This window comes from Mustela nigripes, chromosome 3, assembly GCF_022355385.1.
Source record: "Mustela nigripes isolate SB6536 chromosome 3, MUSNIG.SB6536, whole genome shotgun sequence".
Lineage (NCBI taxonomy): Eukaryota > Metazoa > Chordata > Mammalia > Carnivora > Mustelidae > Mustela > Mustela nigripes.
In genome coordinates, this window is record NC_081559.1 from 73,677,954 (window position 1) to 73,690,065 (window position 12,112).

The 12,112-nt window shown below is 34.4% G+C and overlaps 1 protein-coding gene across 5 annotated transcripts in view; it reads right to left on the reverse strand.

Annotated features, from left to right (window-relative positions):
- Positions 1-1,228: 1,228 nt before the first annotated feature.
- Positions 1,229-12,112, reverse strand: part of SESTD1 (SEC14 and spectrin domain containing 1) — a 137,118-nt gene continuing 126,234 nt past the window's right edge. For 4 of the 5 annotated variants that reach the window (XM_059394255.1, XM_059394253.1, XM_059394254.1 and 1 more), the window contains 5 exons: positions 9,773-9,854; positions 8,822-8,944; positions 7,878-8,069; positions 4,553-4,674; positions 1,229-1,950 (listed from right to left, as the gene is read on the reverse strand). In XM_059394255.1, the coding sequence (XP_059250238.1) occupies positions 1,821-1,950; positions 4,553-4,674; positions 7,878-8,069; positions 8,822-8,944; positions 9,773-9,854 (649 nt within the window). In that variant the 3' untranslated portion in view covers positions 1,229-1,820. The remainder of the gene's footprint in view (positions 1,951-4,552; positions 4,675-7,877; positions 8,070-8,821; positions 8,945-9,772; positions 9,855-12,112) is intronic. The other variant, XM_059394256.1, reaches the window with a different exon arrangement.

The window sequence follows — 12,112 nt, forward strand, 5'->3', positions numbered from 1 at the left end:
GCATGGCTGATTAGAAAAAAATTAACCAAATTGCTCAGAAAGAACAAAAGTGAAAAAACAGGATGACTTCTCTAGGCTGAAATGACAAGTAGGTAGTTGAAAGTATGGGTCTGAAATTTTGGACCAGATATGGAACACAAAACATGGATAACACAGAAATCTAAGGATGAGATCGTTCCAGAAGCCTTCTGAAGACAGAATCTGAGAGTGTATTTTAGTAGATACACTTTAAGTAGAAGTTATGTGACTGCACTCAAAGTTATGGCAGAGGATGACATCTTCAAGGGACACCATTTAGGAAAGGCTGCTCAATGGTGTAAATATTAGAGACAGAGAAGGATAAGTAATCCAGACTGAAAGAAACAATCATTCAATTCTGTAACTGAGAGTTACATGTCCACTGAGAACAGTTTCACTGAAGTGTATAAAATCAGACTGCAAGGTGTTGAACAGTGAGTGAGAAGGATGCAGAGGGAATGATATGGATTTCTCCAAGAGGTCTGGCAGTGAAGAAGGCTGGAGAAACCAATAGGCTGAGAGGGAGTTTTTTGCTTTGGAGGATACATGAACATTTTTATGGACATGAAAAAGGAACCAGCATACAATTCTTTGCATAATTCTGGATTAATCACAGCTAAAAAATTATTTTTAATCTTTTTCAAAAACATTTTCTGAAAAAAAATGAACACAAAAATATGTATTTTACCATTTAAACTTAATATAAACTTAAAAGCACTAACATTTTATAAATTTTATCTCTCTAAAAGAATTATACAATTTTTATTATTAGACTGCTTCAGAATTTTGCTTCATCTATCATGAGAAATTAAACTTTATTAACAATTGCCATATTCAATCCAGAAAGATTCCTCTGATATACAGGATTATACTTAAGTAATTATGTATGCCTTCTTCCCCAGCCCTCCTCCCCAAAGACAAAAGTATCTTCAGGGTTGTTAATAATTTGGATATTTTCAACTTGAAGAGAAGAACAATTAGAAATAGTATTCCATTATTTTTAAGTTAAGATCTAAATTGCTCTTCACAATTATTTTTCAGTATTAAACATGCTTATTTATTATATACACATGCTTACATATGAATTTCCTGGCTAAAACACATGCAACCAACATGAAAGAACAAATATTAAACCATCCTCACAATCCTAAGAATGCCCTTTTAAATAAGGCACTCATGTTTGGAAACAGGATATAACCACCAAATTAAATAAGATGTTTAAAAGAAGCCTTTTATTAAGCACAAACAACTTTTAATACATTATCAATACAAATAGGAAAATGTCCTTTAATGAATATGATATATCAAAGATCTGAAAGTTTTCTTTATACTGACACAATAAAAATAATCAATTTTGAAGAAGAATTACAAAGTAAAATCTTTGAGTACACCACTGTCTACTAATAACAATTTAACTATAGTCTAAATTTACTACATCACCTGGAGGAAGGTCAACCATTTTTTATATAGAGAATTCTTAAACTCTTATTAGCACCATTCAACGCTTATTATCAGTTGTTCACCTACAAATTGACAGGTCAGGTAAAGCTTTAAAGCAAGTGTTTTCAGTGCAATGTTTACAGTTCCTTCTTTTAAGATACTTGGAGTCTATGGTCTCAAAGCAAGTTAAGTAATGATGCCTTGTAGTTGCAAGGTGTTAATGTGTATAAAGAAATGTAAAATGGAAAAAAATGAGGCTTATCCTGGCTGTGAAATGTATCTTAATGTATTGCGGCTAATGCTGTAGTATGCCAACAACATGCGGGATTATGAACTGTAGATTTGTGGGAAGCTGGTAGCTATTAGCTCTCTGTGGTCATCATTTCGGGATGTCTCAGCTGCTGCCTTTTGAGACTAACCAGTTTCATCCTGTCTCTGATGTGTTCTGCAGTGGAAGCCATGTCACTTGGACTCCCAAAATATTGTTCAGTTCTAAAAATCAAAACAAACAGAAAAACCGCAATCAGATTAATACAAATCCACGGACTACAGCAAATACAAAAGGGAGCAAAGATTACCATAAATATTATACACGTGATAAGACAGTTCACTTGCAGACCATACTGTTTACCTTTGAATAGTAATTCAGTGGGAAAAACATTTTTAAATGGCATTAAATATATTAAGACATGTTGAGAGAAAAAGCCTAGTGGCATTAAATGTTGTAGCATATGTACTTATAATAATCTCAATAAATCAAACAATGCAACCAAACAATGAAACAATAAAGGAAACAATGCAACATTGGAGATATTCTACTTTTCAGTTTTGGGTGCATATGCATATACAAATATAAAATCTGTATGTGTTCTTCAAGGATAAGGGCTATGTACACCAAATGTGTGTCTAATATATGTCTAATATAGCTGGCAAGCGAAATACCTGTTTAATGTTAAGGGATCATTTGAGACTTTAAAAGATAAAATCACTTAATTTTATCCTACTTGAAAAGGTACTGTATTCAGAGTCACAGAATCTTTTAGAGCTAGAAGAGTTCTTAGAAATTATTTGGTTAAGGTTTGTATTTTTTAAGATCAGAAAACTAAGGCCTAGAAAATTAAATGATTTAACTAGGATCACACAGTGGGAAAACCAACATTTGAACTGGAGTCTTCAAGCAGTGAATCCAGACAGATCATCTAATTTCTTTTATTTTTTCCAGGACAGTGTTACAAAAAATACATCTGAATATGCTTGCTGTCAAACAAACTATACAGTATCAACAAGTTATCCATTTTTATGACAAAATAACAATTTGAAATATTAAAGGTGGTGGTTGTGAAATGTGAATACACAGTACTAACTTATTCCTCAATCTTAAAAACATGAAGAAATGCTATGGACTATTTGTAGAACACAGTAGTAGGAGGAGAAGACCAAGCAAAAATCCTAGTTATAAAGGCTCCCAGGCTGACCTCAGTAGAAGAGAGATAGTGTTAACAACTGGTTGTGAAGCACAGAAATGGGGATGGGGACTCCCTGGAATGGAATAACCAGAAGGCATCCCTCCAATACTGTTGCAAGCTAAATTATAAATTTTTAGATTTTATTCTTTTACACTGCATTGCAGATACCTAATACGAATTTAGGCTACTTCTGATGGTTTAATTTTGCCTATGACCAAAGATTATCTAAATATAGACTATGAATTATATGCTTTCAAGGGAATAAAATTGTATCTTCCCAAAATCAATTTCAAATAATCACTTGAAGTTCATGACACAGTAGTAGTGGCACTTACTATGTGTCAGATTTGGGTTTTTTTTTGTTGTTTTTTCTTTTTTCTTTCTTTCTTTCTTTCTTTTTTTTTTTTTTTTTTAAGATTTTACTTATTATAGAGAGAGCACGCAAGCAGGGGAAGGGAGAGTTGGGGAGAGAATATCTCAAACAAGCTGTATGCCCAGCACAGACTCTGGGCTGGATCCCACAACCCCTGAAATCATGACCTGGCTGAAATGAAGAGTAAGACACTCAGTTGAATGAGCCATCCAGGAGCCCCTGTGCCAGATTCATTGTAAGTAATTTATATACATTTAGCTCATGTAATTCCCTTGCCCCTGTAACCTGAAAAGGTATGAATAATATATCCCTAATTTTTAGATGATGGAATTGAGACACAGAAAGGCTGAGTGGCTTCCCCAAGGTGTTACAGCTAGTAAGTGGTGGAGCTGAAATTTAAACCCACAAAATCTGATTCCAGAGTTTACAATCCTATCAATTACACTATACTACAGAGTAAAGATAAATACATTCAATGATGTGGTTGCTCTGTCATTTGAAGTAAATATCCTCTGGATTACCTCTAAATTATTTTCACTGAGGTCGAGAACCTGAGGGATGAAGCTCCTTCAGATTCATTTAATGGCCCATTTATTTGCATGAGATCACTTCTTTCTTTTATTAACTTTCAAAATGCAAAGCAATGTGGGAAGCAGGACCCCATCATTTTACAAGTGAAGAAATTCAGATTCCATATAGCATAGAGAAAAAAGAATGTGTTCAGAGTTGGACCAACATGAGACTGTATTCCAATTCTACTTAGAAGCTGTGAAATCCTGAGCACCTCACTTAATTTTTCTAAGCTTCAGATTTCTACATCTGTAAATCAGGATTAACCATATTGGTCTAGTACTGTTTGGTCAAAAATAACGAAGTGAAGTGTTTAAACTTGATGTTTAATATATTATCAGCTAACTGAACATTACGGCCCTGCACTCCCCTTCCCTGCGCCAGACGAAGCCCAGAGGCATCCTACTCCCTCTCATCAGGGCCATGGCTAGAACCCAGGTTATCAGCCTTCTGCAATAAGCTGTCAAGAAGCACCACATTTGATAGTGTCAAGTACCAACTGCTACTGTTTCTAAGAGCTAAGTTTATATTTCTTTTCATTACAAACCAATTTATTGTGAAATAGAAGACGTGAACCAAAGCTAATTTTTACTTGGCTTTTTAAAAAACAGATATTCCTCTCTTGATGATTTCACTTTAAGAATTCACCAATAAAAAGACAAAATTATAAGAACATGTATCATACCCATCAGGATAAACTACAGGAACAGTTAATCTATCCAAAAGTGATTTCCCAACTGCTTCAATCTCATCAAATTGCTCCTCATCATTAATAGCTTCAGGCTCTTCTGGACAGTCTTGCAAAATCTGTAACAAGTAAAATGGCAACCTCGATCAAGAGATAGAGAAAGGCAATCAAGCTCATGTGAATTCAGTAGATTGAAGCTGTTTTTGTTTCGTTCTTAGCATCCCCATGTACACTGCCATTGCACAAGACTGATTACTAGTGAAGTTGGCTCAAAAAATTCAAATAAAAGGAAACACATAATCCTTAATCATAATAAATAATCGGAGTAAAAAAAGTCTATAGTGATTTCTAAGGAAAAAATAATACCAGACTATTATTCAGAAAGTAAGTTTAAACTGTGCTTGAGAAATAGCCTTCATTCATTCATTCCTTATTGTACTAAATGTTTATTTAGCAGCTTTGGATGTGACTGAAATATAGATTGTGACCTCAAATAGCTTACAGACTTCAAAAATGAGAGGAAAATAAAAATCCAAAACAACATATGCTTACATTATAAATAACTGATAGGATGACCTACATAGGCACAGTTATTTTAAAAACTGATCTGCTGACTTACCTGATATAAACTGGAAAGGTTATGATTCAAATACAGGAAGTTCTACAGTCCTTGATAAAAATACTATTTTCCTTAGCTATTAACATTTAAATTTAACAAGGGGAGGAGAAAAAGGAAGAAATTGCTATAATTTATAATAGCTAAGTCTATAGGTACTGATCCACACTAGTCAATCCATTAGCAAACAGCCTAGTGAACACTTGAACGGTGGCTAGTCCAAACTGAGATGTGTTGTAAGTCCAAGATACACACTATGTTATAAGAAAAAACTGCAAAATGTGGGGAAGAGAAAAGAAAAAGAAGTATTTATTTTTGCAACTGCTTTTGCATTATACTTAATCTAATCTGTTTATTTCAGCACTACTCAAATAACTTTATATAAAATCCTAGATTCACCTTAAAATATCTTCGCAGTCATTATACTATACAAGTTGTTTATAGTTATGGTTATATTTATGCTTACCAGTATAAAATAAAACACAGGAAGAAAATTATACCTGATAACAAAAAACTTTACAAAGGTTTGAGTAGTAAAGAACCTTAAATTGTGCTTGCTTTAAGTATGATAAAGGCAATATAAGAGAATATTCTATGCAAAACAATCTCTCAACCATTTACATTCTTATATGGCCTCATAAAGAAGTCTAGATCTTAATGTCCTTGCAGATAATTTTAAGTTTTATTGAAATTCCATTCAGTTAACATAGAATGTAATTAGTTTCAAGTGTACAATACAGTGGTTCATCACTTACATACAACACTTGGTGCTCACCACAAGTGCCCTCCCTAATCCAATCACCTATTAACCCATCGCCCACTCACCTCCCCTGTGATAACATGTCTGTTCTCTATAGTTGAGTCTGTTTCTTGGTTTGCCTCTCTTTTTTTTCCCCTTTCCTCATTTGTTTGGTTTCTTAAATTCCACATGAGTGAAATCAAATGGTGTGTGTCTTTCTCTAACTTATTTCACTTAGCATAATCCTCTCTAGTTCCATCCATGTAGTGGCAAAGGGCAAGATTTCGTTCTCGGCTGAGTGATACTCCATTGTGTGTACACTCCACATCCTCTTAACCTATTCATCTATGAATGAATACTTGGGCTGCTTCTATAACTTGGGTTATTGCATATAATGCTGTTATTAACATCAGGGTGCATGTATACTTTAAATTAGTATTTTTGTATATTGCATTCTTTGGGTAAATCCCTAACAGTGGGATTGCTGGATTGAAGGGCAGTTCTATTTTTAACTTTCTGAGGAACCTTGTACTGTTTTCCAGAGTGGCCTTGCAGATAACTTTTTAAGATACTGCTTTCAAAATGTATCAGGGTTGTTAGATATTGGGCCAGTAGTCACCCTTGCACAGGAGGCAGGGGCTGCAGGAACAATGTGACTAAAAGAGATTCTGAGGTGCTGGTAATGTCTGTTGTTTGAATAGTGCAGTGATTTCACAGGCATGCTCACTTTGTGAAAATTCACTGAACAGACTGAATTCAATAAACATTTACGATCTGTACACTTTTCTGTGTTAATATACTTAAATAAAAACTTTTCATTAAAACAATCAGTAGGGGAACCTGGGTGGCTCAGGTTGTTAAGCGTGTGCCTTCGGCTCAAGCCCTGAATCAGGCTCCCTGCTCAGCAGGGAGTCTGCTTCTCCTTCTCCCTTTGCCCCTCCCCCAGCTTGTGTGCATTCTCTCTCTCTAATAAATAAATAAAATCTTTTTAAAAAAATAAAACAATCAGTAGGTAAATAGGTGAAGCCGCTTATATACTTTCACCTTCATTATTGTTAGGCCTATTTTAAACCAAAACACTGACCTGTGGAGTTCTGTGACCAGCTCAGCAAGAGTTAACTATAAACACTTCCCAACAGAGATACAGTAGAACACTGCGCAATTCCTGAATTCCTAGTCACATCTCTTCTGTTCTACAGACTAGGCTATATCACATTTACGCCTTCAGTTTCTCACGTTTCATATGGTACTGAACATCCCCTACACATAAACTTCCATTGTGAGAGATCAAAACAAAGTTAACTATATAACAAAGCTCCTCTTCAGAGTGGAGATGTAAGGGTTGAGTGCTATAAAGTTTCTCTGCGCAGAGTTACAAGAAGAGCTCTAATGAAAATCTGCCCAAATAACACTACATATTGCATTTCTGGTTTCCAGGACTGATGAATTCATTAAATAAAAAATTCTAGAATGAATCTTTAAAGATAGCAAATGAAAAAATATTTTATTTTTATCTTTATTTTCATTATTTTTAGCTGGGAGTCTATACTTGAAACCTTATAAAATTACAAAGTGCCCTTTTAAAGAATTTATGACAATTAGTTGTAGTTGCTGAGGCAAAATGTCCTTTCCTTGCATAATGAAAGCAATGGGAGTTGTCACACCCTAAAGATAGTTCATTTTGGGGGTCAGATTTGGTAAGAAGAGAAGCACTGTTGAGAGAAGACTCTTAGATGGTTTTGGATTTCTCAAACCACAGTAAGCCAGCACTGGTATACATTATACTACAAGAATTTGATTTGAACTCTCTAAGACAATATATTATATCTAAACAAACTTTAAACAATTGGATTAAAATAAGGTGGAAAAAACACAAAGGTTAATCACATAATTTTAATATTAAAATTAATGCATTTTAAACATATAAAGTAAGTATTACTGAGACTACAATTTTTAAAAAAGCGAACCTTTTCAGCATTTGAGTGAAATGCAATAGCCATTTCCAGCCTATGCACTCTCTCTTCAGATGCTATTGTAAATTGTTTCCATACTCTGTTCAGTCGAGGAAGTGTGTCTCCAGATGACCGAGATGTGCAGCGCAGAGACTGACACAACACCACCGTGGCCTGTAGCAACTGTCTGCCGTAGTCATAAGTGCTCTAAAGAAGAAAAAGTAAACGTGAAATTATAGTATAAGAATTCTGAAAAGAGAGACAGGAAAAGTGTGCGGGAAGGGTTGTCGTTGCAAATAATAACACTACTGGGAATCAGTACTGAATGACTTACTTACTTACTGACACTTAATACTAAAAATTAACTGCAGGCATAAAAAAGGATGGGAAGACAACACTTTGAATTTTTAGTAAGTTTCTTTCTTGTTAGGTTTTGCTCTCGTCTTGTGTTTTCCCCATCTCATTCTTATCAACTCCACAATCCAAAAATAATGGCTGATAAAGATGGGCTCTTCAAAGGGCACTTTATATCCCATGCAGAAAACTCAATTATTAGGGAAAATAAATAAAGATACTTTTAACACACACAAACACACACACAAAATCTGCATTGTTATACTAACACTGGTGAAATAGAGAAACTGGGGTTTTTACTATACCGCTATTAACTCCTCTATTTCTTATTCACTTTCGTGAGTGAACAGATGGATTGCCTAAAAATGGCATAATCTAAAACAAATCAGAGGGAGCATACAGAACCTGTATTCAGGAAAACATAAACCCTCTCAAGTTTATGCAGCCTGCTTTTGATGCACCAGCTGACATTTTCTAAGTTCTGTGATATTTCTGGAATAATATAACTAACCTTCTTGGGCTTGGAGGGTTAAGTTACATTATAATCATGCAGAAAGCTATTCAAACACTGAGCTTGTAGAAAAGGAAGATAACCAGTTCTGCACCTGTGCAACATCAACAAATTTTCTATGCTTTTCTAGTAAAACTTTCGTTTCCTGAGCATCATCACCCAATCTGATGTGGGTCTTAAGCAGGGCATCCAGAAGTTCACTTAGCCATTCTACTGCCTAAATAAAAAAATAAAGAAGAGTGACGCTGGATCCATAACTCTTATTATATCAAATCAACATGTTTATCAAAAGAAAAATTACTACCATATGATTAATTAATCTATTAGTTAAAAGTCCTTAATAGCTTATTTCATTTAAGAAAGCTACATGAATTAATGATCTTTCCACCCCCTCAAAACTTTTAAAATCTAAGAACAAGATATATTAAAGAGAAGCACTTTTTAAAAATTAATAGCACATGATTCATATTAATAGATCATGTGTTTTCCTTAATGTCCAAGCACTGGTATTACAGAAGACTGATGAATCACTGAACTCTACCTCTAAAACCAATAATATGCTATATATTAGTTAATTGAATTTAAATTAAAAAAAAAAAAGATTGTGTGGAATCTCATTACAGATTTATGTTCTTATTTAAAATCATAAAGTTCCTCTAGGTCAAGCTGCACTGATGTTCTCTGATGAAAATTACACAAAGACAGCATATAGTTTTTCTAGTTGAAAAACCCTCTTGCAAGTTAAAAAAGCATTGTGCTTAAACCAGCCTTAATCTTAGCATGTAACTAACAAGTCAATAATAATAAATAATAAATAATCCCAATTTCTCACTTAATAGAGGATTTCATTAAGAAGATGAGTCATATGAGACCAGTAAAATAACTGGAAATTTAAAAACACTTTGCTATTTTAATAAGATAAACTAGAATTTGACTTAACACATTTACTTTCTTAGGACCATGAAAAGTAAACTTTTTTAACAGTTAGGTGAAATCAGTCTTTTAAGAGAAGACAACTACATCATGTGCCTGACTGATCTTTTACCTGGGCAGCATCTTCTTCACATTTAAACAACTGCACCATTTGAAGCATCTTTAATCTTCGCACATCCACCATGTCTTCACATCTAATAAACAAAAACATAAGGCAGAACATCATTTCAGTTTCATTAATAATTATTTTAACATCATCATCTGGCATGCATGTTTTATAGTATACTAAAATACTTAATCTTATACACCATGGAGACTTCCAACTACTTTGTATTGATTTGTAAGAATTTTAAGGATATCTATATTACATCAAAATACTTCAAAACTTCAAAATACCTGAAAGATTCCTAATTACAAACCCCTGAGGACAGAATGGATTCTGTGAAATACCGAAGCAAAGCATCAACAAAGTAGTACACTAAAACCCAAAGAAATCTCCATTGCCAGTTAGCATTAAACAAGCCTCAAAGATAAACATACGAAGTTTCTTAAATAATAATTTTGACAATGATGCGCCAAGGAAATAAAACAAAATAAAAACATTGAGGAAAGATACTATATCATAATTAAAGGATCTATCCAACAAGAATATCTAACAATTGTACAAATACTTATGCTACTAACTTGAGAGCAGCTAATTACATAAACCAGTAACAAAATTAAAGAAACACATTGATAATAATACAATAATATTAGAGGACTTCAACAGCCCACTCATTGCAATGGACAGATTATTTAAGCAGAAGATCAACAAGGAAACATAGGCTTTGAATGACACACTGGAACAGGTGGATTCACAGATATATTCACAACATTCCATCCTAAAGCAACAACTTACACATTCTTCTCGAGTGCACATGGAACATTCCCCAGAATAGATCACATCCTGGGTCACAAATCAGGTCTCAACAGGTACCAAAAGACTGGGATTATTCTCTGCATATTTTCAGACCATAATGCTTTGAAACTTGAACTCAATTACAAGAGGAAATTTAGAAAGAATTCAAATACACAGAGGTTAAAGAGCATTCTACCAAAGAATGAATGGGTCAACAGGAAATTGAAGAATTCAAAAAATTCATGGAAATAAGTGAAAATGAAAACACTACTGTTTAAAACCTTCGGGACGCAACAACGGCTGTCCTAAGAGAAATATATAGCAATACAAGCCCTTCTCAAGAAACAAGAAAGGTCTCAAAACACAACCTAACCTTACAATTAGAGAGCTGGAGAAATAACAGCAAAGAAAGCCAAAACCCAACAGGAGAAGAGAATTAATAAAGATTAGAGCAGAAATCAATGAAATAGGAACCAAAAGAATAGTAGAACAGAGCAACAAAACTAGGAGCTAGTACTTTGAAAGAATTAGTAGGATCAATAAGCCCCTGGCCAGACTTATTCAAAAGAAAAAAGACCCAAACTAATAAAATCATGAATGAAAGAGGAGAGATCACAACCAACACCAAAGAAATACAAACAATTATAAGAACATATTATGAGCAACTATATGACAACAAATTGGGCATTCCAGAAGAAACAGATGTATTCCTAAATGTATAAACTACCAAAACTGAAACAGTAAGAAATAGAAAACCTGAACAGACCCATAACCAGCAAGGAAATTGAAGCAATAATCAAAAATCTCCCAACAAACAGGAGTCCAGGGCTGGATGGTTTCCCTGGGGAATTCTACCAAACTTTTAAAGAAAAATACTTACACTTCTGAAGTTGTTTCAAAAAACAGCAATGGAAGGAAAACTTCCAAACTCTTTCTATGAGGGCGGCAACCTTGATCCTAAAACCAGACAAAGAGTCCACCAAAAAGGAGAATTATAGACCAATATCCCTGATGAACATGGATGCCAAAATTCTCACCAAGATACTAGCCAATAAGATCCAACAGTACATTTTTAAAAAGATCATTCTGGGGTATTTGGGTGGCTCAGCAGGTTAAGTGTCTGCCTTCAGCTCAGGTAATGATCCCAGGAACCTGGGATTGAGCCCCACTTTGGGTTCCCTGCCCAACGGGGAGTCTGCCTCTTCCCCAGCTCATGCTCTCTCTCTTGAAAAAATAAATAAGCAAAATCTTTAAAAAAAAAATAAAAGAATCATTCCCCACAACGAAGTGGGATTTATTCCTGGGCTGCAAACTGGTTCAACATCCACAAATCAATCAACGTGATACACTACATTAATAAAAGAAAGGACAGGAACCATACGAGCCTCTCAATAGAGGCAGAAAAAGCATTTGAATAAATACAGCAGCCTTTCTTGATTAAAACTCTTCACAGTGTAGAGATAGTGGCAACATACTAAATATCATAAAAGCCATCTATGAAAAGCCCACAGTGAATATCATCCTAAACGGGGAAAAAACAGAGCCTTTCCCTTA